Raw genomic sequence first — 27,813 nt, 5'->3', positions numbered from 1 at the left:
AGGGCAAATAAGAAAGTGTGCCCCTGTCTGCTGGCAGGAGGAGGCTGTTCAGAAAGCGCTGCCTCTCTCTCTGTCTCTCTCTCTCTCTCTCTCTCTCTCTCTCTCTGTCTCTCTCTCTCTCTCTCTGTCTCTCTCTCTCTCTCTCTCTGTCTCTCTCTCTCTGCCACCCTTCTCTTCTGCTTCACTCTCCCTCTCTGCCTCCCTCTTTCTTTCCTCTTCGCCTGCGGACAGGCTACAGGTTTGTCCTCTTTTGTTGCTCCGAAGGAAATCGCACTTCTAGGGCAAGAGCTAAAAGAACAGGCTGCCTGAAGATTATTGTATTCTGAAGGTTTACTATAGCAGAATACTCTTGGGGATGCGGTATGTATTAGTAGCTTTTGATTCAGTGTTTTACCTAGTTGATAGTATTTAGAAAGTTAGTCAATGCTTACTTTACTTTGTTTTTGGTGTTTAGTTAGGTGGTATCTGTGGTTTTGGGAGAATAGCTGTTTTTCTGTTAACAGGCCACCCATAAAGCCTGTCTTATTATTTAAATTCTTTTACAGTTTTGTTACAGTGTGATGCTCTATAAACACCACTGCGCATTATTCATCTTGCATTAGCTTTGAGTGTGCTTACTGTTAAGTTTTAAAGGTTTAGTAGTTGCTTTATTGATTTTGCATGTGGTGGTGTTTTAGTGGAGGTGAGTTTAAAATGTACTTGGAGTATTGTAGAGTAGCGTGAGGTTGGTATAATACTGTAATTACTGTAAAATTACTACCTGAAGTTTTCAGGTATCCATTAACGCTCACGTCTCCGTCTTCCCTCTGTGGCTCCTAAGGTCTTTTCACTGAATTTTAAGAGTTATGATGAGTGAGCTGTTTGAAGGCTTGTCAGAGTTGCTGAGTGTTAAGAGCACTGATGCTTTTAGAGGGCTCTTAGAAGACAGCCACCTGTTCTTGACAGCTTGGAGTGAGACCGGCTCGCTATAGTTGTCAAAACAGTGTGTGATAAAAAAATCTGTCAGTGCCATGGACAGCATGCACTTTTGCTTTATATTGTTTATAATGCCATCATCATGGCATGGTTTGATTGTATATCATTGATTGCATATCATTTTAACTTGGTATAAGATGTTTTTTTTTCATTGATGAATCAGAATGTCCCATTTGGGTGTAATTACATACAAAAATACTTCATAGTTCTTTTCTTTGTAAAAAGAATGAAACAAAGCAAAAATCCTCCCCAACACACTAGCCCTAATGCTGTGGAGATTCACTGAGGTGTGTAACCTAAGTCTGTCTTGAGGATTTGGATGCCACATCTAATTGGGTCTCACTGTTTTTCAAAATAAATGTAATCCTCCCTAAATGCACAACATTCACTACTTTCTTTAGTCTAGTTGAAATCTCTTTGTCTTGCAATGATGAATGCACATGCTAGCTTTTGCTATTAAATAATCCTCAGTCTGGAGAGATTCTTTCAAAACATCTACAAGAAATGTGAAGTTAAGCCAGAACTATAAATTCACAAGCATTATGAATGCTGCACTGCTCAGCCACGATACACATTTTCCACTTGGCACTTAGAATACAGAAGGGTTTTGTTCAGCCTGATAGCCCACTCTACCTGAATCCAATCATCATTTATGTGCCTGTGCGACTGTTTTATAGATTGAAAGAAAGAAAGAAAAAGAGAAGAAAAGATACAATATACAACAATATAAGCTTTGATATTGTTCAAAGAGAGTACAGAAGATTTGTTTGTGGGGTTGTGGAAATTATTTGTAATTACCTGATTCTGTTAGACAGTGGTTTTACTGTGATTCCAACTGAGTTACACTTAAAATTGAAATTGTAAACATAAATGTAGAACTTTTACATTTGTAACTTTACTTGTACACTGTTAACTAGGGCTGGATGATATTAGGGGGGGGGGGCTAACATTGCAATATTATTTTTCTGTGATACATATTTTGGTATGTAAATACAGGACTTTTTACCACCACAAGTCAATAATCCAACACGTCACGTTAATAATGCACTGTGTATCCAAGATCAGAGTAAAATAAATAATATTGGGCAGATAAAATGTCCCTCTGGTTGATAAGTCATTAAAAATGAGAACATTGTTAATTTTCCTTTTGTATCATGCAGCAAAAAGTAAGACAACATGTTTAATATAATGTGTCTTAAGTGAGACTGCACATCCTGCCGCATGCATACATTGCGATAGCGACGTTGTAACTATATATTGTGCAGCCCTACTCTTAAAAAAAAATCATTTGAATGCTTAAATGTTTTTTTGTCTGGTTAAAAGATTCTTCAGATTTAATTGAATTTTCTATTAGAATTTCAGGCTGCTGTATGGTGTAATTTGATTTCTCAAAGTAAGCCTTAGTACTAGTACAGTATAAAACTCGGAGTACAACAATGACATATGTATTATCCTATCTTGGATAATAGGATAAGGATGCATTTATTGAGTATTTTAAGTCGTTCTTTGATGTAAGTATGTGACTTTGAGGTGAAACAAATTACTAGCCTATTTTTTTATTGTCCAACCCTATCATTTTGCATCAGTGAAACATGCTATTTTTCATTCGTGGTAGGCTTGTGGAAAAAAAAAGAAAGATTCCCTGCTAGGATACCTACAGTAGTGTTCCTTCTGGTCGGCCTTAAGTGAATAGTGCTTTACTTGCTTGGCTAGTGTTAGCTATTAGTCTGTTTAGCCTCACTTTTGTATTCTCCTGTAGTATTTAGCCTCTAAATGCTAAATCTTACAGCTCTTTGGCACCTATTTTGGCCACAAAAATTCTTTGCTCCCTTACAGTTTCTTCTTGTGCTGTGATTGGCAGCCGATCATCCTTGTACTTTTTCACTCTTTGAAGGTCCAATAGTATATTTTGAATTGAACAGGGTGGCCCAAATGAAGACTGATCGCTACCTTCAAAACTCATAATTAACTAATTTGGTTGCATCATCTTGGAGTGCAAATACCCATCCACACTTGAAGATTGCATAGTTGATACATCAAGGGCATAAAAGAAATATACATATATAATATTATTGCATATATAATTATAATTGTTAATGCATGTATGTAACAATTGTATACATCTAATACATTTACAACCAGCATGAGAACAATCATTTATTTACTTTTATGTTTTTATTTTAAACTTCCTAGGCAATTCTTGTTTGTCATTGATCTGTAATATAGTGAGACTGAAGTGTGTGCCCATATACACACCCTCAAGATACATTTACAGGTTTATAATCATTGTCGTATGCTGCAGAAAAAAGGGATGAAAAAAGTCAGAATCACCACAGTCTTTAAGCCTAATGTCCAAGGGGCTCTGTGCTCAAATGAGAGGGCTTTAATCAACCAACCATGTGTTCTGGTCAGTCTGTGCTTCTAAAGAAGATGTTGGTTGCCCCGGCAATGGGTCAAGTCTGGCAGAGTCATGCGCCGTTAGAAGGGGTGTGCATGGCTTTGTAAGCAATGAATGACCATGGCCAGGCTAATGTCAAGAATAGAAGGAAAGAAATAGACATAGCTGCATTCCACAGTGATAGCAGCATGTGAGAAAATCATGTCCTGCTGTTTATAATGCCCCAATTCTAACTGTCTAAACAGGAAAAAGGGAATAGCCATAATATTCAACTTGGCATATAAAACTAGTTTTATTAAAACTAAATATGGCAACTGAAGAGTGGGGTGATGGTCTTACAGCCCAGTGCAGCCACTGAGTGCAGAGGATCTGGTGTGATGGCAGCGCATTGCTCATTCACCCTCCCCCTTCTTTCTTTCAGCTGCTCTTGCCTTCTCTGGCTTCCTCCTTTTCTTCATCCTAACATGACCCTGCTCTGGCGTCTCTCAGGAAGGTCCGGCCTCTCTTCTAGCCTAAGCCATTTCCCAAAGTCGTTCTGTATTCCAGACAGCAGGTCTTGGCCATGATGCCTGCCTAAGCACTCCTGAGGTTGCTGCGTTTTCCCTGGTCGCCCTCAGAGCGAGCAGCCCGGCTTCTTTTCCCTTTGGATTATGGAAATGTGGTTGTGGCTATAGGCCATGCGTTGAGAGCCACTAGGGGAAGAGTGCCTTTCAGGAAACGTAGATCAAAGCTGACTGCCCAGATACTCTCATTAACAATTAACAACAGTCAGACCATCTTATAAATGCTAGACAGACACACAGAGAGACAGAGGAGGCGGTGAATTCCTGGGTAGAGAAATTGAGATAAATGGGGAGAGAGCTGGCAGCTTGATTGCAAGTTTAGGTGTTCCCTGCTGAGTCTCTCCCACCATTTAGGTTTCCTCCATTTTCTTGAAGGCTTTCTGGAAACTGCCACCAAAAATTACGAGCACCTCTCTAATTTCCTCTCAAGCTTAAGCCGGGCATTAAGTCCAAGATTCTCCCTGGTGAAGACGCCCATAACACACCCTGTGATTTTCTGCTCAGCACAGCACTTTCTCCTTTTTCACGTGGTTAATGCCAGTTTCCATTGCTCCCAGACATATAGTCCCTGTCCCTCTTTTTTTACCACCCCCCCCCCACACACACACACACGCACACTTCCCTGACCTCATTTGTCCATGTCTTAAAAAAAAAAACAAAACACAATGATATTAGGAGCTCCTGCTCTTGTGTACCTGAGGCTTTCATGTTTGCAGAGTGGATTTCCTTGGACTTTGTAGTTCCTGTCCCATACTTACAGTAAACCACTTCTTTCAGATCCCTGGATCCAAATCGTAATGGGTCATGTCTGTAGCGAAGTCCTGTTCTGTAATTGAAAGTATAAATGCCAGAGTAACCTCAAGGATTTGTGGCTTTTTTTACTTTCCTCTGCTGAAATGAAATGGCATGAACAACTTTTATGTTGTCTTTTTCTTTTACTTATTTTAAAATAGGATGGATGAAGTATAGATATAAATTTCTGTGCAAACCTTTCTGGTTGCATAAAAATGCAGTGTTGATTTATGGATTTCCAGTTGACAGAGAATTATGTTTTCTTTTAAATGATATAAGTAAGCCCAGATGCTTTAGTGTTCTTCTTGGTTTAGCAATACAGATTTCAGAATTATTGCAGAGGAAGGGACTTTTTTTAAATCAACATAGAGCAGTTAAGTGATTCACCACACTATCCTCACACTGACCCCACACCAGCAGTGCACTAAATCACTTATTTAACCCAGCTTACTTCAGTATCCCCACTCTTGTCTTTTTGCTATATTAAAAATTAAGTTGTTTAAGTATATTTTATTTCATGTGACAAGCAGGCAGCTTTTTTCATTTTAGTTGGTTTTAAAATATTTCATCAAAAAAGGAAAGGTGTAGTAGAGAGTATAAGAGAGAGACTTCTGTAATTCGACTCTATGACAGTCCACCATAATTAAGGTAAATTACAATAAGATGTAAGCCTAAACTGACTGACCTGTTTTCTGATATAACACAGACAAATGTAATTGTACAGAAATTTCTGTACATGTTTCAGATGCTAAGATGCAACCCTCTGTTGTCTGTAACACTATTCCAGAAAGTACTGTACAAATGACACATCAGAAAACCCAGCAGACATTTATAATTCAGCAAGGCTGCTGAAAATGTGTCTACCAGTGTCATGTTTGACCTGATTTTCAGGAACTTTCCATGCAGCATGCTTATGCAGTTCATTCATCCTTTACAAATACCAGTGAAATGGGTCTAGCAGGTGGTCCTCTTATTATTTATTTTTTTTCCACTCTTTCTTAGAGACATGACTAAGTCCCCCCTTTACTCAGTTAGCCATGCAGTTTATCAAATTACTAACAGAAACAAACACACTGGTAAAAACAGAGCAAAGAACATAGAAAAAAGTATAATGTAATTTTTTGATCGTTAAGGACAGATTGGGAGTTTGTTGCGTCATCAGAATTCTGAGCACACCCCAGAGCTCCCAAAGCCTACTGAGTCTTGGCTCATGCCAGCTGGAGAGAACACAGGGTTGCCAGATCCCCTATTCAGCAATCCCCAACTGCTGAGTCAAAAGTTATATGTGGATGTAAAAACCACACATAAAGTCACTCAACATAGATGCCTTTAAAGTTAAGCAAAACAAATAAAAATCTGATGTAACAAAATTATAATGTTGCAGAATATGTGCACATAAAACAGGACCACACCCTGTGAGAGGAGAGCTGCTGTGAGAGACTGAGCCTCAGAAAGCATTAGCCGCATTAACTATTTCTTTACTTGCTCTTTTCTCTATGTTATGTCCATTCTTTGTCTTTCGGTAGCATGCCTTTAAACAGATCTGTACTAATATTCATTTCTTTTTAAATGTAAAACCATATAATGAAGTTTTAAGTTGTATGAAATCATGTAAAAGGGCAAGGCCACAAACTCTTCAAAGTAAAATCACAAAGAACTGGAACTCTTTCTCTGTCTGTATCGCTAATTGTGAAATGACATCCCAAAACAATATATTAGCATCTTTTGTCTCAGTTAAATAAAAATAAAACACAGCAGCTGTTTTTTTTTCTAGGTGATGTAATTGTTGTCTGTTTACACATTCAGCATTCTGTCCTCCACAGTTGTAGAGTAAGCAATTGATCTTGACTCTACCTGTCAAAAAAACAGTCACTTTAGCCTCTCCTTCTGCTCCCAGATCAGTGATGTTCCTGTCTTTGGTACTGTGCACCATCTGTCCCTTTGTCCTGCCGTCCTCTGCTGTCCCCAGACCTGGACCAACAGCAGGTGTGTCACCTTCACTTTCTTAGACTCAAGACATGATGAATGAGACTTGACACATAGGGTGGAAAGGGCATTTCAGTATTTTACTGCTGCATATCCCCAGAGAGCATTCTATGTGTTTAAGGTTCCTCACAGAAACTGTGAAGGTAAGAAACTCAAGGGCAGAGCTGTTTAATTTGTTGCTTAAATATTTGCTGGTTCTCTTACAGTTCTTGTGACTTTTCTCTTAGATTTACATGGGCTATTTCACCACCATTCAAATGTTGTATGGGAAACCCACAAATGTTCATGAATTATTGAGTCAGCGGCTCTCATTTATGTTGTGTCACACATCGAGTTATGTCATATCTTTTCCTCAGATGAAACCAGCGTCTTGCAAGTTAACATTCCCAGCAGTCCTCCTGTGTCTGCGATTTTGGGAGGCTCCATGACTCTGCCATGCTTGGTGTCCTTGTCACAGCCTTCACCAACTCTGTCCTCAACGGGCCGGCATGCTGTGCTTACCATGCCGCGAGTGAAGTGGACCATACTCTCCTCTGGACGAGAGACTGAAATCCTAGTGGCCCGAGGGGAAAGGGTGAAGGTCAGTGAACTTTACAAGGGTCGGGCCTCACTGCTGAACTATGCCTCATCTCCAGCTGACCTTACTCTCCAACTGGACGGCTTGAGGCACAATGACACAGGATTCTATCGCTGTGAGGTCCAGCAGGGCCTGGAGGATGCTCATGACCTGGTTCAGATCAAAGTCAAAGGTAATTATCTCATAGCCCCCGTCAGCCATAAAGCCCTTAAAATCATGTTTGATTTATTCATTTACACTGATCAGCCATGACATTAACACCTCCTTTTTTCTATACTTATTGTCTTTTATATCAGCTCCTCTTATCACATAGGAGCTCTTTGTAGTTCCATAATTATAGAGTGCAGTTCAGACTGTGCAGCAAAAGATTCTCTTTTTGACTTTATGTCTACAAGTAAAAGTGTCATTACAAACTCAAAGGAGTACTAATGTACTGAATGTCCCCAGGCGTGGTGTTTCACTATCGACATGCCTCCAGTCGCTACGCTTTCTCTTTTGATGATGCCAAAGATGCGTGTGAGGACATTGGAGCTCAAATTGCCACCCCAGAGCAGCTTCTGGCTGCCTACAACAGTGGCTATGAACAGTGCGATGCTGGGTGGTTAGCAGATGGCTCTGTAAGGTCAGTTGCTTCATAACATATTTTACGAGTTTCGTTTTAAATTATACCATTTAATAAAGCATTTACAGGAACATTAATCTTTTACTTTAAATTGCATTTAATTAGTAGTACTAGTAGTAGCGGTAGTATAAAGGTAGTACCAAACTTATTTGCTCGATATATGCTTGTTTGTCACAAGTTTAATGTCCTTATAAACAATGTAATAATGTAATTCTTATTACTGGTGCTCAGATTTTCACTATGGAGGAATTTTGGTCCACTTTTTTTTATTTTATTTTTTTTACAAATCTTAGATTTCAAGAAACATTGCAAAAGACTTCTCAGCAAGGCGTTTTTTGGCAAATGTGTCTAGGTAGTAGGCCAATGCCTCTATCCCAGTTTTTTAGAACATCCTCATCTGCAGTCTCTATGGATAGAGATGTTTTCTGAGTGGAAAACTGAGTGGACTTTTGTTGTACTGGATAAGAGTGTCTGCTATGTTCACACACAAATGTACATCCTCCTCACCCATGACTGCATTGCTGCAACATCACAGCAATAATATCAGGTTTTCTGCTGTAATTGCTGTCTGCAGTTGTAGGGCTCATCTCCAAGATATTAAAAAGTCAAAATGTCAAAGATGATGTACAACAGAAAGATGATGTTCTACAGACGCTCGAAGCCTTGGTGTAGTCATGGATGATCAGTTATCGTTCTCAGGTTATGTTGCAAATGTAACTCGGTCATGCAGATTTCTTCTGTACAACATCCGGAGAATTCGACCCTTCCTCTCTAGAGAGGCCACTCAGGTGCTTGTTCAGTCTCTCGTCACTTCAAGACTTGACTACTGCAACTTTTTCTGTCTGGTCTTCCTGTACGCACCATCAGGCCCCTGCAACTCATCCAGAATGCAGCGGCACGGGTCGTCTTCAGTGCTACTAAATTCAGCCATGTCTCTCCACTGCTGCGTTCTCTTCACTGGCTTCCTGTAGCTGCTGCCCGCATCAGATTCAAAACCCTGACGCTGGCCTACAAAGCCAAGAACGGACCAGCCCCTCCGTACTTGATGGCAATGGTCAAAAGCCGATCCGCACCTAGAGCCCTTCGAGCTTCAAGTACGGCTTGGCTCGACCCGCCATCCCTCAAAATCCATGGAAGACAAGCGTCCAGGCTTTTTTCTGTTCTGGCACCGAAGTGGTGGAACGAGCTTCCCTTGGGTGTCCGAACGGCCGAGTCGCTCGCTGTCTTCAAACGCAGACTGAAGACCCACCTCTTCAGAGAATACTTGGACGAATAGCAGAGAACTATGGTCACCCTATTGACTTGTGCTTAGTAATGTCTAAAGCTTAGAGGTATCTTTGAACTATTAGTCTATTCTGACTGGCTAAGGTTTTTCTTGGGTAAATCGCAAAGCACTTTTGTAAGTCGCTCTGGATAAGAGCGTCTGCTAAATGCCGTAAATGTAAATGTAAATATACCCCAAGCATCAGGGTTACTTCGGTGGAAACAGTATACAGCTTCAGGTTTCTTGAGGTTACATGACTGACAACCTCTCCTGGTACCTAACAATTTAAAACAATTTTAGAGTCCTCTGTACCTCCTCAGAAGATCATGATTATATTCCTTACTTTGATACTTTGAGAGATAAGAATGATTCTGTTGAAATAACTGGTGATTTAGCTTTGTATGTTATTTATCCTGTGAACTTTTACAGTAATATATATGAAAACTTTCTTCAGGTACCCTATCCAGATGCCCCGTGAGGGCTGTTTTGGAGACATGGATGGTCTGCCAGGTGTCCGAAACTATGGCATGATGGATCCTGATGAGCTTTATGATGTGTATTGCTATATAGAGAACATCCATGGTAATCAGTCCTATTTTATTGTGGCAGTTTTTATGTTTAATAGACACATCTTAAATGCAGGTATAGCATGTCATATAATATCTGCCTGAATTCTGCCCTTTTTTTTTAAATTCAGGTGATGTGTTCCATGGGTCCACTCCACAGCGCTTCACGCTGGCTGAGGCTAAAGCATACTGTGAGCAGCAGGGTGCAGAGTTAGCTTCCACTAGCCAGCTATATGCTGCATGGAATGATGGCCTTAACCACTGTAGCCCAGGCTGGCTAGCTGACGGCAGTGTACGTTACCCCATTGTAACCCCACGCGAACGATGTGGGGGTTCTGAACCTGGTGTCAAGACAGTGTATCGCTATGGAAACCAAACAGGCTTTCCAGAGCCTCATACACGCCACGATGCATACTGCTTCAGGGGTAACAAATATGCCTTTGTTTTAATTTTCTTTCTTTTTTTCTTTTTTTTAATTAATTGTAGTTGCTGATTATCAATAGTGAAATTATATTCTGCATAAACCTCATTGTTCTGTCTATATTTTGTTTCACAGGAAACCTTAATTCTCACACAGTTACCCCTGTAGATTACTTGGCAACAGAGCCAGAAGACATTGGCCAGGACATTGTGGCCTTAACTTATCCTCAAGAAGAGTTTAGTCTGGGTCATGTGACTCAACACACAGAGAATGAAGCTCAGGGGGCTGTTGAGACCTACTCCATATTCAGTGAACAGACACCAGCAGAGGCAGAGAAACAAGATGCTACATCAGCCCCCCTTGATAAATTTCATACAACCATTGTCAGCAGTAAAATCCTTACCACTCCAGCAACATATGAATCAACTCAGAAGCAAGATGTGCTCACCAACCCTATTATATCAGTACCAGAGATTCACCTAGAGCCCAATCGTAATCACCCCATGCCAATAGAAGATTCAGATACACAGAATAGCACAGCTAGTTATGAGGTTAAGAGTCACAATCATAAACACTATCAGCCTATGCCAGATATGAACCTGGAACCCGGAGAGCAAATAGAATACAAAATCTATGTAGAGAGGAAACCAGACATTTACATTATAGAGCCGCCCACAGAGTTTCGGGAGATTGGAGGATCCAAACATTTCCAACCCATGCCTGAAACTAACCTTGATGATCAGGATGAAACCTATGTGGATGAACATACTACTGCAGGAGAGGCCAGTCTTGATGGTCAAGATGGAAACCAAGTGTATGAAAATGTTACTGTGACAGAGCCACATGAACAAAACACCACTGAACCATCAAGAGTATATGATGATCTAGACCACACAACTCAAAATGGATCAGAAGATGAAGTGACCACACTGCCTACTGAGATTTCTCCCCTCGTCACCCTGAATCAAGAAGATTTTACTGAGCATTCTTCATCTGAAACTACCACAGAGAGTAAGCAGAGATACTAGTAATATGCTTTTTGAAGTGTCATTTTCAGCTTGGTAGTAGGACAAATGTTCCAGGAAACACAAGAGACCTATGTCAACATAGCCAATCAAATGTTAACAATATGTTACTATTAGTAGCGAGTAAAAGAGTAGAGAAAAAGATGTAAAAGAGTAAAAGATGGCCTGATTTCCTAAAAGAATACAGTTAAAGATGATGCACTTATTTAATATTTTAACACCGATAGACAGACAGGTAGATACTTTATTGATCCCGAAGGAAATTTAGCAGCCAGTAGCAATTGCACAATACTAATTTGCACAGTAAAACAATACAAACAATACATTTACAAAAAAATAACAATAAATAAAATAAAATAAAAAAAAGATATGCATTTGAAACCAACAAGAGATGAAAGACAGTACAGATATAAATAATAAGGAATGAAGCAGAAAGATGACAATACTGAATAAATATGTGCATATATTGGTAGTAAAGTGGCAGTAGTGTCCAGTTGACTTTCAATTTCAATTTTTACAGTTACAGAAGTTTTGGGCTGTCCTGCATGCACTGCTCTTGTGAGGTCTATCCACTTTCTAGGAGTTATAAATGGTTCCCCCATGCCACCGACTGTAACACAAGCCCAAAACATGACCAACCTATCCTATGCTTAACAACAATTGCTTATTGTAGCCTAAAAGCATTTTGGAAGTCCACATGACTTGTTTCCAAACTGCATCAGACATGAGACTTTTGTGGTCATGATGCAAGTTTTTTTTTTTTTTTAATGAAAGTCATATTTCTGCAGGTGTTCCCAGCTGCACAGTGCACCATCACTCTAGAACTTCAGAACTGGACCTATAATCCAGTTACTGTAATTGATTGGCTACATAGTGTCCCACTTACCAAGGATTACAAAGTCCAGAGGCGAGCGTACATTTAAGCAGGGAAAAGAGGCAAAACATTGCGGAGAGTGAGCAGGTATTGGTGACATCATGTGGTCAAATAGAGCATTGCAAGTAATTGCGCAAACCATCCTCAGGGATATCAGTTCATACCACATAAATCAAGACTGAGAGAGAAAGATTAACACTTACTTGTTTAAGTATTTTTTTGTATTCTTTTCTCAACAAATTTAACTCCATAATAAAGATTAGAATGAGTAGAATGTTGTGGGCTGGTAATAGTTGCAGATAATTAAATGTGAAACACCTGTAACTAATTGCAGAAAAGCACAGTTCTATAAATAGGCAGAAAAGAGTGATGCAGTGACTGTCTGTCATAATGGCGTTTTTGGCGTTCCTCGAAGACTTAGCCAACCGACAAATACTGCAACAACATTTTTTCAGAGATCATAAAGATTTTTCATTTGTGAACGAAGATGACTGGGTAATGAGCTCATCCTCATGGAACTGTGTGCTGAGTTGGCACAGGTTTAGAAAGGCCAACATTACGTAATCGGGCATTACCTGTCAAGATACAGATATTTACAACCCTTGGGTTCTTGGCGACTGATAGCTTTCAAAGAGCAGAGAAGAGAGATGCTACAATGACACGCACGCTCTGTCACGCTCTATTGTGCAACGCAATCGTGCTACTAAAAGGCTGATGGCATTGTTTAGACATGTCAGGTGGAAGATTGCTGAAAAAGTCTGCCAGATTTGTAGGAGTGTGTGCTGTGCTTCTCACTCACCACTCCACTTAAAGGGGCTCCCCAGCTATTAAAGCCATCCTCTCATGAGCACCCTCTCGGTGCAAGACGGTGCCTGTCCCTCACCAGTTGCAGTTACATTCTGCCTGTGCAAAGCAATTTCTTTCTTTGTGTCGACTTTTAAGTCTGACCACTTTTTAAAACTTTCTTGTGTAGCTAACATTATTAACAGCTGCAGCCACACGTTGCCCTCAACAAACTTGTGTTTGTTAGTAATGCCACTACTGTGGCCACCAAACACCACATTCTTCCTTGCCTCGGCCTCTGAAACAAGGACCTTTACTTTGCATTCTCCCAATGTTCTTTTCTTTGCCTTGTGTTTCTCCATTATCCTGCTCAGAATGAATGGGGAACACATTTAAATATTCATGCATGTTTTGCAGGGACCTGGTTTACCTGCGCACAAAGGTTTTTGCCATCTCCAGCTTTTGTGCACACTCACACTCCAAAATATACACAGTTTTATAAATGAGGCCCCAGGACTGGAAACTGGATTCAAGGTCCAGATTTTAAGACCTCTGCTCTAGTCTTTTGCAGTCAAACTTGTTTCCCAGACTAATTTCTTAATAGGTTCCTAATAATGACTGTGAACATTAGCCTTACAAGCTAATTAATGTCTGAGACTTCAGACAAAGTTACCTGATAGCTCAAATAAATGTATTGCGGTGACCACACTTTTGCATTGTGCTCTAATTAAGCAAAGCAAAAATAATACACAGATCCAGAAAATGTTTAAAGGGATGTTGTATCTTTAAGTCTGTCTTTTGGAGATCAGTTCATCTACAACTCACTAAACTATTTACAGTAACGGTTATTTTATTATTTATTTATATTTATATATTGTGTATCGCTGTATGTAATTTGTTAAATGTAATATCTTTTGTATATCCATGATAATTATCTTTTGTTCAATAGAAGTGAATTTATTTAAATTGTTCTCTGACAGGTTTTGATCCCAGTCATGAACAGTCTGGTGTTACAGACACTTTTTCTACTGTAACTGGAGTGGAGCAGGAAGCAGGACATACTTCGGCCGAATCTCTAGTAGTATCCGTAAGTTCCACTGATAAAGAAAGTGATCACACTGCAAAAGTGACTATAACCCCTATACTTCAGGAAGAGAAAGAAGCAGTTTCCATTGACGGTTCTGGGGACCATGACAATGCCCTTCTAGTGACCCTCTTGACTACACCTGTACCTCACATGTTGGGCACATCCATTACTCTGAAGGCAGAGATGGTGGAAGCCAGTTCAGATGCTCCAGTGAGTAGCACTGTTTCTGACTTTAGCACTTTGGAGAAGGAAGTGGAGCAAGTTGAGCAAGAAGGGCTTGGAGTGGCACCTGACATTTTGTACACCACAACCACTTCGCTTACTGAGACCGAAACAACTTCTGTCCATGATGGCAGCAGCCATGAGGATGAAACATCAGGACAGGAAGAGTCTTCTGGAGGCAGATCTTCATTTTCAGAGCACCCAGATTTCAACTATTCCAGCACGACCCCCATAATGCCCTTCAACTCCACAGACCTGCTGATTCTGAACATGACATATGCTGTTAATGATACAGACGCAATTAATGCTGATGTTATTGAGACTAAGTCCAGCACAACTCCTCCTACTGTCGAAGTCACACTGCTACCAGCTATGACCCCGACCCCTAGCTGGGATACCATGGCCCCTCACACCCCACCACAGGAGTCTCGGGCAGAAGGAGATGTGGAGTTCAGTGGCAACACCCCACTACTCATAGACAACCCTGAGCCCTCAGTTGAGCCTGACTCTACAGCAGCTCCCACCACTGAAGACCCTGAGGAGGCAAAAAGCCCTTCCACTACTGTGGCAGATAATGAAGAAAATGAGGAATATGATCTAACTACCACTGCGGAGGACAGCATAGAAAACTATGAAGTAACAACCATGACACACCCCACCACCATAACCACCACAGCAACACAGAGAATGGTGGTCAGAACAGGCATCTCAGGTAATTGTTTCATAATCATAACATTCGTAGGTTCCCCCTTTAGGGCAACAGTGCTTATTCAGGTACAGATCAGTTGCACAACCAGTTTCTCTTGCTTCATGGCTCCATCTAGTGGGCAAGACCAAGACCAAGTCAGTGTTTGCAAGCTAACCCCAGCCTAAACTTTATTTCACACACAATCCTAATAGAAATTACCATTTCTAAAACATATGAATTTTTTTGTGTTTTAGATGGCTGCGTTCTGAACCCATGTGCTAATGGAGGCACATGTGTAGACAGTGGTGCTGCTGTCAAATGCCTGTGCCTACCAAGCTATGGAGGTGACTTTTGCCAGACAGGTGAGTTACACATGACCCAAATGAGAATTGAAGGCAATTTTATATGCTCTTCTTCAACGTCTTTAACCACCATAATGTGGTTATCTTAAGACAAATTGGAATGATTGATGTCTGTGAGCTTTCTGACATTTAGTGGTGTACCTCTTTAGATCTGGAGCAGTGTGAACCAGGCTGGGAAAAGTTCCAGGGCAACTGTTACAAACACTTCTCAAAACGTCAAAGCTGGGAGGTGGCAGAGCAACACTGCAGAATGTGTGGCGGTCACCTGGTTTCCGTCATGTCACCTGAAGAACAGCATTTCATCAATGGTGCGCCTGAACTGATCTTAACAGAAGCTGCTTTGTGTCCCTGATCTCAAACTGGTTTTCCTTGTTCTTGTTTAATGATTAAGGCTTCCAAGAAGAGTAAAGAGAAAAGGGTGCATTATTTTAACAAAAAAGTAATTTTACTCATATGACATTCAGGTGTTTTGCATTTTTTAGTTTGCTGTTACTATTTCATATTAATTACAGATTCATATTCTTCTTTTCTCTTTGCTATTTTAAAATGTAAGCAATATCAGCATGGTACTCTTGTTCAGGCTTTTACTGTGCATAAAATGATTATAACTAAGACATGGGTAAAAAACAAACAAACAAAAAGTACAGATAGTTTATCTAGTTTGCAACCGGTTATATTTCATTAGATTCTGTTTCACTATCATTATATATCTCAAAAGCAGGTATGAAGAGATTTGAGCAGAAACAATAATTTTGTGTTACTTTAATCCCTCTGTCCTGTCTACAGACAACAAATGGTGATTTATGTTTCCTAAAAGCCCTTTGAAGCCAGACTTGGAGGCAATATTTTGTCTAGACCTGTACATGTGATGGTAATCTGGCATTCTGACTCACATCCATGTTTCTATCTACAGATAAATACAGGGAGTACCAGTGGACTGGTCTCAATGATAGGACCATTGAGGACGATTTCCACTGGTCTGATGGTAACCCATTGGTAAGTTTTGTATAGGCTCAGACATTACAGAACCATCCTAGGTTAGTTTTCAATCAATATTGTATATGATCTGTTATTGTTTTGTTTTTTTTTATAAATATTTACGCATAAGTTGTCAGATCTTCCTGATCACAATCAAAGCTCCAGGAACTGTCGCAGTTCACAGTCAACAGCCACCTTGTCTAAAAGTGCTATAACTTGCAACTGAAATCATTTTATGTTTGTGTTTATACAACATAAATACTGAGGCCGCCCAGTGGTATCCTGTTTCCAAAACACTGAAACTCCTACAATATACAAGTCATATTTACAGTATACAGACATATACTGTAGTATAGTGGAATGGAAATGGTAATAGAATTGTTCAGTGGCATAGTAGCAGGTTGTTTGCAAGATATCAATTAGACCGTAATCATCTAATGAGATTGTTAATTACTTTTGCTTGTTATGGGTGCAAACAAAAGGCATACTTTTGGGCTTTCCTCTTTTCTTCCTTTGTAATTCTTAGAGCATAAACAGCTAGTAATCAAAGAAAGCAATGTCTTTTATTTTAGTAAGGGTTTTGTTATGGCAACAGTCCTTGCAGAGCTGGTCAATCCCGTCAATCTCTGTAGGTTAAGTACTTACTCAGTATATAATGGTACTCATAACAATATACACTAATGAAACCTCTGGATAATGGTGAAGTAGTGATCTTTTGAACATTTTTAACCTCTTCTTCCTTTCTCTTCCAGCTTTATGAGAACTGGTATCGTGGCCAGCCTGATAGTTATTTCCTCTCGGGAGAGGACTGTGTGGTGATGGTATGGCATGATGCTGGACATTGGAGTGATGTGCCCTGTAACTACCATCTATCCTACACCTGTAAGAAGGGCATTGGTAAGTATGCCACCTATTGGAGCTTCCCATAAAGGAACTTTCTTCCAATAAAGGGGAGTCAGTGTTATACAATTGTAATTAAGATGTGTGTGAAGTATCAAAATGAAAGATCTAAAGAGAAGATGGTGGTATTGGCATTTACATTGCCCTCTGTTGTCTGTTGATTGCTTTTTCATTTGGTTATGTTCACATCTTATCATACCTTGTCTTATCTTTTCTATCTCAGCTTTCTGTGGCCAGCCCCCTCTTGTCATGAATGCTAAGCTGTTTGGTCAGCGACGCCAGCGGTATCAGGCTAACGCTCAGGTGCGTTACTACTGCGAAGAGGGTTTCATTCAGAGACACAACCCCATTATCACATGCAACAGCAATGGGCAGTGGGAGGAGCCACAGATCACCTGTACACCAAGTAAGAAATAATTTCACTATGACATGTTGTCATTCACCTTTTGACCACAGTAGTGTACTGATGCTTCACTGGCATTGAATGCATTTTGTATTCAACAGAACCAGCAGAGTCAAATGGAGGTCATGCCACACCCACCCCTCAGAACCAGGACCCATTACTCATAGAAGACACAACCACAGCAAAAGCAACATCACAATCAAGATCCTATTAACCCATTAGTGCTTAGTTTTCTCTTCTGCTATTCATCTTTCATTCAAGATAAATCAATCATCATGCTTTTTACAGTGTTTTACAAGGAGAGACGTATGCGCATCAAACTTCCAACCTTCACCTCCACTCTTTCATGCACATTCCTATTTTGGAATCTGACACTGAATTACCTACTTTGTAATTCTACGACCCAAAAACATAACCAGTAATGAAATACAGAGCAGAGCCATCCCCAATCAATGCCAGTAGACATTAAAGCACAAGTGAAAATGACAAAATAATTGAACAAATACCTTTAAACCTCAGCTGGTCTGAATGAAACTGCCAGTGTCTTGTAACAGCTTCATTTCATGCCACCAAGAGTGTCCATTAATGCCATAATGTCTCAAAAGCCAGATTATATCAGTTAGACCAGGGTAGGGTAGTCATTCACTGAAATCTAAGTTATGTCACCCAACAAGACGTAAAAAACTGCAACAGCTCCTCTTCAGTGATTAAAGTCACAAAGCCTTCACTGAAGCCTTGGTTTAAGTCTGACACTGGAAATGGGGCTAATAACACTCTTCAGCAGCCACTATTCATACACTTGCACACAGTAAAACTTGTGCTCCTCAGCCATGCAAAACACCTTTAAAGTCAAGTAGTTTGCAGTTTGAATTTAAAGATATTTTAGATTGAAGGTCTAGAAATCAATTATACAGCTACCCAGCACTGAATTTACTAACAAACAAGGTTTTACTAAAATTTGTTGTTACGCTACCAAAAACAGCCTGACAATTGCAGCAGTTCCTTTCTAGAGCTTTAGGCCAATAATAAACCCTTTATCAAGCCTTTAAGTCAACACCGATTCTTAGATTCAGTTAGATGGGATGCGTATAGTAGGCTTTCTGAAGTCTGAATTAAGTTGTGCCTGGCTGTAAAACACAAGCTTTTCAAACAATTTGGTGCTCAGTTTTTTCAGGTTTCTGACTTGCTCTGGGGAATTGTCATTTCCTACTAAAATTGCTTACTAACATCATGAGTAAAAACAATGTTTTCACTGACCAAAATCCAACATTTATTTCTTAGTTTTGCATTTTAGTAACACATTTTCTGGTTTGGTAACATTTAGATTTGTCCTTATGGCCTTTAGTTTTTTTATTGTTTCACTTAAGAGCTTGATTTAGAATTGTACATTATACTGCATTCATAACACTAAAAACAAATATAAAAAGCACCATTAGTTTAAATAATTGGAAAAGCAGAATCTAGTTTTCAACCTAGTTTTTTATTTTTTATTTTAAGACTGATTCAAAAGAAAAGAAAAACATTTGGATGGGTGTTCCATTTCATTAGCTGTAAAAGTAGGTAGGTGATTGCGTAACTAATATTGTAAACAACAACACTAGATGTATCACTGAGATTTGTGAAGCACTTTACTGATTTTGTAAACAAGCCTTTTGTGGTAATTTATTTGTGACTTGATTTTTTCCCCATTCACTATCTGGAAATTCGTATTTCAGAAGCAGTAGCCTAGAATAGGTAAAGACCACAATGATTTACACTGTCATGGGTATTTTTATTCATCTTACAATGTTGTATTACAATGTCAGATTAAAAATCAAGCCATAAGGTGCCATCTGGTACATGGTGCCATACTGTTAGAACATGAAATGCAGTACTTGCTCTCGGGGTTTCATCAAAACATAAATAAAACAGCCCTTTTACTAACAATATCAATGATTTTATTTATTTTAATTTCGAATTAAGTCCATGTTTATTTTCAAGTAAATCCAATAGCATTTCATTAACATTTGAAATAACTCATATTACATAAGCATTAAACTGTGCGATAATTTTATTTAAACAGAAATCAAAAATGTTTGGTAATCAATTACAAGCAAAGCTTTAAGTACTTTTATTGTCATTATGCTTAAACAGTACAATGACATTCTTCTCTTTGCATATTCCAGCTTAGAAAGTCAAAGAGTCAAAACACAGGGTCAGCCATGCTACAGCACCTCTGGAGCAGAGGGAGTTAAGGGCCTTGCTTAAGGGCCCAACACTGGCAGCTTATTAGACCCGGGTATCAAACTCACAACCCACAAATTGGAAAACAGAAAACATCCCATAAACCTTTAAACATATGCCAACCCTAAAACCATGCTGAAATCTTTGTATTGCCCCACACAACACATTTTTCTTGTTTTTGTTTTTTTAACAAAATAAACAACATAAATAATCATTGTTTCTGTGCTGAACATTTCAGATCTTTACTGAATTAAAACAAACTGCCAGACTCATCAATTCTCATTCCTTTATCTGCTATTGTAACTACCCACAACATCCTTATTGCTGTGAGCATGGCCACTAATGCTGGAATATCATTGCAATTCCCGTTTTAGTTCTCCAGTATGTCTGGGAACTGTAGCAGTGCAGCTGTTGCTTTTTTCCAGGTGAAAGATAAGCAGTCGAATGTTGTTGGTAGTTTACCTGTAGCAGTAAGCCCCATAAAGACGCAAGCCCTGGCTGGGGAAGCCAAAACTGTGGACCCCTGGCTCTGAGATTCCGCCACAGCGCTCCCTTGGGGTGGTGATTGGGAAACGTACGCTGCCGTCCTGCAGCCAGCCTCCATCACAGCGGTCCAGACGTAAGAATTTCCAGGATGAGTAGAGCTGTCCTACACGAGCCAGGTTCGCTCTTTCCTTCCTACATGCATTCAGTGCTTCTGAGAAATTCAGCAGTCCTGGGACATAGAATACTAAACCTGTGTGAGAGTCAAAAATATAAGGGTGGCTTAGATCAAAAGTAGATTATGCATTCATTCATACACATCCGTTGTGCTCTGGAACACTGCACAGTAGAACTGACCATTTGCAAAACTGTGACTGGTCCTGGCTGCCTTTCTTAGTTACTGTGTTACTTTCAGCTGAGACCCCTTGGCAGCCTCTAGTTTTTACTAGAAAATCCTCTAGAAATAAATCAGCAGGGTTTTGTTTGTAACAAGTGACAGGTTTAAGCAGTGGAAGCTACCCTTTCTGATGAGCTAATGCTAAAACACTGAAGCAATACGGAGAGAAACTCATCCTTATAGCTACACTACATGTGCATATGTTTGTGGACGCCTCACATAAGCCTGTTGGCACCTTGCCTAATGCCAGATGTGGGCTAGAAGGGTATAAAACCCCCCAGCATTGAGTTGTGGAGCGGCAGAACTGCACACACAAAGGGGACACTGGGGATACACTGGTATGCACTATAGTTTGGATGTGGTGACTAGGGGGTTTTAAGTAGGCCATAAGTTTATCAGCAGAAAGAATGACATAAGAACAACACCAGCCTCCAGGTATTCAGGACAGCGAGTGCCTGAACTACACAGTCCTCTGAAATTTGCTTTTCATGTCTAAATAATGTAAACTATCTCACTGCCACTTCAATTCTCACTCTATACCTGTCTTGAGGAGTTTTTTCCTCACCTGACAGCTCCATTAGATGACTGTGATTGGCTGAAAAGCATGTTAATCATTATTTACCAATCAATCAATTTATTAGTAACTAATGACAGCACACATTCTTTTTCTACAATGTATAATGTAATAGAGAGCCTAGGACACTACATGAAAGTACAGTATGTGGGCATCGCTTGTAATCAGTGGGTGCAGCGATTTTAGCCAGTTTTTTTATTTACATGTGCATACGTCCATGCAATCCCTACAGCATTTAGCTACATACAGTGTATCACAAAAGTGAGTACACCCCTCACATTTCTGCAGATATTTAAGTATATCCTTTCATGGGACAACACTGACCCTTTGACACAATGAAAAGTAGTCTGTGTGCAGCTTATATAACGGTGTAAATGTATTGTTCCCTCAAAATAACTCAATATACAGCCATTAATGTCTAAACCACCGGCAACGAAAGTTAGTACACCCCTAAGAGACTCCACCCCTTAATGTCCAAATTGAGCACTGCTTGTCATTTTCCCTCCAAAATGTCATATGACTCGTTAGTGTTACTAGTTCTCAGGTGTGCATAGGGGCAGGTGTGTTCAATGTTGTAGTACAGCTCTCACACAGAATAAATTTACACTGTTATATAAGCTGCACACAGACTTTTCATTGTGTCAAAGTGTCATTTTGTCAGTGTTGCCCCATGAAAAGATATACTTAAATATCTGCAGAAATGTGAGGGGTGTACTCACTTTTCTGATACACTGTACCACTGGCACTCTTATCCAGACTGACTTACATTTAAAGCATGTTACACATAAAGGCGAACGTACTGCGAATCTTGTCTGAGGACTCTTATTGGTGTAGTGTGGTCTACTTCCCCCTGCCAGGGAATCAAACCCCACCATGCACAGTGCCAAGTGTCTGAGTGGCACAAAGCACACTGCCATTGGACTCAGAGGACAGTGTTCTCTGGAGTAATAAATCAAGCTTCACCACCTGGGACTCTGACAGATGAATTTCCTGGAGAATGCCAGAAGTATGCTACCCACCTGAATGCAGATATGCCCAAACACCAGCTGGAGGAGAAACAATAGTGTGGGCCTGTTTCTTGTTAGTTCCAGTGAAGGGTAATCTTAATGCTTCATATGTCATGTTTGGGTGTCCCCATATGTCTGTCAATGCAGAGTATATGGAAAGACATTGTTCCTGGTATATGTTGAGGATTTTACACAATAAACTCTAAGAAGTGAATGGAAAATTTGAACAACACTGTTCTCTGTAACTCAGTTGCTTCCATCACATCAGCAAGATGACATTTCAAGCTGCCAATATTAAATGGACATGGTAGGAGCTCAAATGTCACCAAAGAAATAGTTCCTCTATCTAACAGATTCTCTCTTGTGTACTTAAACAACATCGGATTGTGTTTCTCCTCTTCAGCTCATAACTGAGCCCACCATCCCTCCTGACTGTGTTCCTCAGGACTGCCCACTTTCCCAAAATCTCTGTTTAAGTGATGATGACGCAACCGATGAGCTTGGACTGCGACTGCAGTGTAAGGCACTTTCTCAAGCAGACAACTATTTTACACCTTCAAGTTTTAGATAATTAAGCCTGTTGATATTGAATCAGGTGGGTTAAAAAATGAGTAAACTACAGTGCTGTAGACATTAAGCATTCCCTTAATATTTTTACAGACCTTATCAAGCCCTTTACAATGCAGAATTCATTTGCTCACCTTCAGTGGTAGAAGTAAAGCAGAAAGCATCGTAGTGCTCCTGGGTCTTGTGCCGGGGTCCATAGCTGCGGATCCCTGGGAGAAGGTCTCCTCCACAGGCTGGCCGTGGGTGCAGAATTGGGTAATGGACTGTGCCATCATTCAGCCATCCGGCATTACACCAGTCCAGACCTTCTGTCCATGCTACACAGGGGATAATGGTAGGTGTTAAAGATGAGTTTTGAAATAGTGTAATTCTAAGAAAATATGATCAGCTTTCTCATCTAGAAGGCCAAATGTGTTTTGAATATGAAATTGATAAGAAAAGCTGATTAAACGCTAAAGTGAATACAAAGTCTTAAATGTAAATGTTATTCATCACCTCTGTAAAGCTGCATGTAGGTTGCCAGTGTGCCATCCTGCTTTGCACAGGCATCTTTAGCGTCAACGTAGGTCAATTTGTACCGACCACGGCTGCTCTGATAAGGAAACACAATCCCTGAAACATAAGCAGCTAAAATGTTACTTTAAAATGGCAGAGATTGATATTGGACATTTTAAAAGTGTAAACTCTACTAAATACACCTGCAATCACATACACACAAACTAACCAAATGTTTGTGGACACCCCCTCTAATAAATGTAGTCTTCTACTTTACGTAGCAACCATTGCTGTCACAGATTAACACAAATTAATACAAACAAACCTTGTCTAGTCTCTGCAGAGAAGTACTGCCAATTGAATAGGACTCTGAAGCAGATACACATGAACCTATTGGCATCATGCCTCATGCCAGGCATGGGCTAGAGGGGTATAAAGCCCTGCAACATTGAGCTATGGAGCAGTGGAACTGTGTTCTCTGGAATGATGGTGCTCCATCCAATGCTTTTGGGGTGGGGTGAGGTGGGGAGGGGTGGGGATCATCAACATACTCAACATCCTGACCTCACATTAATGTTCCAAAATCTAGTTGAGTGCCTTCCCTTTAGAGCAGAGACAGATACTCTAGACAGACAACCACACTGACCATGTGTGTTTTTTTAATACCCTTGATTTTAGAAGAAACAATAAATGAGCAGGTGTCTTAAAACTTTTGTCCACATAGTATGTGAAAGTTTTTCTGCAATACAACACCATGCTTTAAAACACTTTGCCTTTGTTCACATCTCAGTGACTTGAGCAGTCAAGCTCTAACTGGCTCTCAATAAAACTATGAGTGGGCAACAGGGTCTAAAGTCCAGCACAGTTTGTTTATCCTCTGTTTAGACAGACCAACTAAACCTGCCAATTAACAGGTGAGTTGAATCAGGTGTGTCCAAGCAGGAATCTATCCCCCCAGGACCGGAAAGGCCCACCCCTGGGTTAGCGCAAGCTGTGATGGCATGTGACCAAAAAAGTCTCAACTGTCCAATCATAGATTAGAGTGGAGTAATCTTCAAACCGGACGCACCCCTAATGCAAAACTGCCCCACATTGAGCTAATTCACCCTAAGCAGAGGTAAATGTAGGGTACCTAACTGCCTCAGAGCAGATCCTCGTTTATCAGTGATGTACACAGAAGCTAAAGATGCAACAGAATCGTTCCTCTACCTTCAATCCTAAGAGTAATGTCCACGCTTTCATCGTCGATTCCATTGATGAGCTCGCAGCGATACTGGCCGTCATCCTCCAGCTGGAGACCAAAGAGGAGGAGAGAGAGGTCCAGCGCATGCGCACGGCGAAGGCTCGCTCTAGGCCCCAGGACCCCGTAGTGTTTATCTGCATGTCCGTTCGAGATGAGAATAATGTTTTCCACTCCTCGACGAAGGGGGTCGACTTTAGTCCATTTCACTCTGTAGTGAGGAGGTTTGGTCCGCATGACACACGGCAGGGTGATGTTCTGTCCTCTCCGTGCCGTTACCTCAGCGTACACCGGTGGCTCCACTAGATACTGGAGGTCCTTCTCTTTGCCTGGTTTTCAGATTAGAAAGATTAGAAATGTATACATTTGACATAACAAGCACAACTATCCTGACCTGCCTGAAGGTCACACTGTGCCCAAAGGTTTCTAGATGTCAAGGTAACCTGCCCAGCCAGTGTTCATTCTATAATAGGAAGTCTGTCCTCTCTTTGCTGCAGTGAGCCGCTACTCTTCTGGGAAGGCTTCACACAACATGTTGGAACATTGCTGTGTAAATTTTAACTTATTTATTCATTCAAATCTATTTTATTTCATTGCATTCATTTTCTTTTTAGAAAAGAGGCGACCACTGTGGTAAAAGTTCAGGGGGGTTTCAAGCCTAAATTGAAAAGCCAGTTGTAAACACCCTAAGGCACATTGTGATGGGATAACAATTGGATTACTCAAAGCACATTCAGAGAGAGACAGAGACAAATCGTGTCCACATTTAATACAAGTGTACATGGAATGCATTTACCGGGAAAACTGATACAGAAATATGTCTTTTATAAATATAAGATAAGATAATCCTTTATTAGTCCCACAGTGGGGGAATTCTCTCAAAATATTTAAATAAGAGTAATAATTAATGTGGAACTTTCTCACTCTTGATCACCCTCTCTGTCTCTCTCATGTGTTTTGGTGTGCGAAAATACGATCATGCTTTTTTACCGATAGATGAAAGCAGTGTTCCACCATTCCTCTAAACTGTTCCCAGTGTCCTGGAGCAAGGTCATTTTAATGAGAAATTGTTGTTTACAGGAAGTGAAACAAGAATAATGTATGTGTCTGTGTGCTTTTTATGCAAGAAAGAAAAATCTATTCTCATTTGGTCACACTGAGGATGCATTTTAATGACAAGCGTAAACAGAATCTGGTCAAAGTAGATCCAGATACTATCCGGAAACAAAACGTATGGTAATACCATGTGTAAACAGGCTCTAAGGGAGTTATCTATGGAATTAACATGCATTTTTGGTGGTTAGATCACGTATGGATGTTACTTGTTCGCATGAAGAGCCAGTATAAACATCCCTAAGTCGCATTGTGATTGGATTGCGATCAAATCACTTAAATCACATTTGAACTCCCAAGCACACTCCCACACATTTTACACAACTTAGAATAACTGGCTGTACACGTTTTTTAAAGACCCTGAAAAAAGGACACGTCCAGGAAAAAGAGGCCATCTGGTCAACCTAGCATTAGTGACCTCAGGTACACAGATTCACAAATTAGAAGAGGTGTCTGGATGCTTTTGGACATGTATGTTACCAACAACATGCATTTTAACACATTATCTCAAACTGATCTTGATCCTTACCTTTATTGCTGTGGTGATGAAAGGCATCAGCCCATGAGAGTAAACTGGCAGTGACCACCATGAAAGTAGCGCAGTTCATATTTGAGCAGCTTCCCTGGCTAAAATACATAACATTCAGTGTCCCAATGTATTGGATGACATTATATTGGATGACATTAAAGTTTACATTGATTGAGGTCAACGAAGCCCTCCTTCCTGAGTATTGAGGCGTTAAACTAAAAGGTTGTTTTTTGACAGTTTAAAGATTATTTGATTAAAAACTGTTATTTTTCAACAATTTAAAGCATTTATCAAATCATATACAGTATATTGCAGTTATCTGTCATGCAATGGATGCCCTGTATAAAGTGCACAGAATAGAATTACATATACACAAAATGACATGCCATCAACACATTACATAAAGCAGGGATGTCAGAGTCCAGTTGTGGAGTTCCTCAGTTAGAGTTTAGTGGTTTTCCAACTCCAGCATGTTAAGAAAGCCTTGGGGTTGTTTTTTTTTTTTTAGATGAATGTATCAAGTGCATCCAAACAAGGAAAATGGTGAACTGGGCTGGGCTGTGGACTGGACCTGGACTCCCTTGACTTTAAACTGTATTCAAGCTTTGTTTGCTGCTTCAGCATGGATATACCAATGAATCAAACAACAGTAGCAGAATTACAATCTAAACAATCCAATAACAGTATAATATCATAAAGCACCTTTCCAGAAACGTGTGTCCAACCTGTTATGCACTCCTGCTTCAGGCTTTTTCCTTCAGAGTGGTGAATCAAGACGATTCAGGCTCTTACAAAGCATGACAGGTTGTCTGTTGATCCACTTCAAAAGTCACTTCCCATCATACCCATCTTTTAGGGTCTTTTTCTCTCTCTGTCTTTGTCTCTTTCTCTCTCTTCCCTCCCTCTCTCCTCAGCTCCTTCTCAGTAGGCTGATCTAGCTGCCCGATGTCTGCAGCTCTGGACAGAGTAAACAGTTTGTCCTACCCTCTGTTCCAGATGTTAATGACATTCAGACAGACTCCCATTGTCTCTCTCTTCGCCTCTCAGTTTCAACTCAATATGAGCAGCAGGAGCGCGTGTTAACAGGCACCAGCCAGTCAAATCTGACTACAAAAAAGCTTAAAGTGATGTATTATTAAAATGTGTTGTTAGTCATATCTTCTGTCCTTCATATCTGGTGTAATGGCATGATTCTCTGCACTTTATAAGACAACCATGGTCTAATTAACAGTCGATTTAAGGAACTTTGAAAGCAGATTCTCTAAAGCAGATTAAAAGTGATGTACACAGCTGACTACAACAGGCTGTGTTTAGAAATGAAAGACCCATTTGTGGCCTGCAGCCAGGAGGTCAGGGTTTGCCTGTGGTGAACACTCGTTTCCTAATTAACCCCTTAAATGGCCAGAACCAATTGCCCACTTTAACTCATAGTCACTGGGCAATGCAGCATATCATCAGTGTTGAATGAGCTCCTGCAGAGTAGATGTAATGTAAATTTGAATCACAAGATTACTGTCACTAGAATTATGGCAAGTGACTGAGAGATCTCAAATATTGCCCAACCAAGCATTGTACAGCGTATCTACTGAGCATCATATCATCATCGTCCACGCAACTTTTAACTTTCAACCAAGTCATGATAGAGCATTTATGTTGGTCCACTAATCTTGAAGTCCTGAAACAACTGCATGTCAAAAAG

The 27,813-nt window shown here is 40.2% G+C and overlaps 3 protein-coding genes across 6 annotated transcripts in view; 2 read left to right on the top strand and 1 right to left on the bottom strand.

Annotated features, from left to right (window-relative positions):
- The first annotated feature begins 208 nt into the window (after positions 1 to 208).
- Positions 209 to 19,414, top strand: bcan (brevican). Of its 2 annotated transcripts, none has more exons than XM_072679520.1 (14): positions 209 to 238; positions 6,626 to 6,714; positions 7,071 to 7,463; positions 7,739 to 7,913; positions 9,632 to 9,759; positions 9,875 to 10,168; positions 10,300 to 11,175; positions 13,827 to 14,867; positions 15,098 to 15,205; positions 15,355 to 15,513; positions 16,119 to 16,201; positions 16,936 to 17,080; positions 17,307 to 17,489; positions 17,588 to 19,414. In XM_072679520.1, exons 2-14 carry the CDS (start codon positions 6,633 to 6,635, stop codon positions 17,698 to 17,700), a joined length of 3,780 nt encoding a protein of 1,259 aa, XP_072535621.1. In that variant the 5' UTR covers positions 209 to 238; positions 6,626 to 6,632; the 3' UTR covers positions 17,701 to 19,414. The 2 variants fall into 2 exon arrangements, with proteins under 2 accessions (XP_072535621.1, XP_072535620.1); XM_072679519.1 differs by having other exon boundaries at positions 232 to 360.
- Positions 19,415 to 19,503: 89 nt separating this feature from the next.
- The window catches only part of rhbg (Rh family B glycoprotein), a 32,337-nt gene continuing 24,027 nt past the window's right edge, over positions 19,504 to 27,813 (top strand). The window contains exon 1 of the mRNA XM_072679523.1: positions 19,504 to 20,371. Coding sequence (XP_072535624.1) covers positions 20,344 to 20,371 — 28 coding nt within the window. The 5' untranslated portion in view covers positions 19,504 to 20,343. The remainder of the gene's footprint in view (positions 20,372 to 27,813) is intronic.
- Positions 19,811 to 26,974, bottom strand: hapln2 (hyaluronan and proteoglycan link protein 2). Of its 3 annotated transcripts, none has more exons than XM_072679525.1 (6): positions 26,817 to 26,974; positions 26,115 to 26,212; positions 24,442 to 24,801; positions 23,233 to 23,349; positions 22,872 to 23,054; positions 19,811 to 20,445 (listed from the first exon to the last, which is right to left on the bottom strand). In XM_072679525.1, exons 2-6 carry the CDS (start codon positions 26,191 to 26,193, stop codon positions 20,168 to 20,170), a joined length of 1,017 nt encoding a protein of 338 aa, XP_072535626.1. In that variant the 5' UTR covers positions 26,194 to 26,212; positions 26,817 to 26,974; the 3' UTR covers positions 19,811 to 20,167. The 3 variants fall into 3 exon arrangements, with proteins under 3 accessions (XP_072535626.1, XP_072535627.1, XP_072535625.1); XM_072679526.1 differs by having other exon boundaries at positions 26,840 to 26,974; XM_072679524.1 differs by lacking the exon at positions 26,817 to 26,974 and having other exon boundaries at positions 26,115 to 26,281.

This window comes from Salminus brasiliensis, chromosome 5 (assembly GCF_030463535.1).
Source record: "Salminus brasiliensis chromosome 5, fSalBra1.hap2, whole genome shotgun sequence".
In the NCBI taxonomy this organism is placed as follows: domain Eukaryota; kingdom Metazoa; phylum Chordata; class Actinopteri; order Characiformes; family Bryconidae; genus Salminus; species Salminus brasiliensis.
Note: the sequence above shows the minus strand (reverse complement) of the source record. Positions and strands in the feature narration are given on the sequence as shown.

Coding starts and splice junctions, on each gene's coding strand:
- bcan (XM_072679519.1), top strand. Junction 11,176..13,826: donor ATCTGAAACTACCACAGAGA/GTAAGCAGAGAT, acceptor GTTCTCTGACAG/GTTTTGATCCCAGTCATGAA. Junction 14,868..15,097: donor GGTCAGAACAGGCATCTCAG/GTAATTGTTTCA, acceptor TTTGTGTTTTAG/ATGGCTGCGTTCTGAACCCA.
- hapln2 (XM_072679524.1), bottom strand. CDS start 26,223: ATGTATTTTAGCCAGGGAAGCTGCTCAAATATGAACTGCGCTACTTTC. Junction 23,055..23,232: donor CTACATGCAGCTTTACAGAG/GTGATGAATAAC, acceptor TCCCCTGTGTAG/CATGGACAGAAGGTCTGGAC. Junction 20,446..22,871: donor CTTTACTTCTACCACTGAAG/GTGAGCAAATGA, acceptor ACTCTCACACAG/GTTTAGTATTCTATGTCCCA.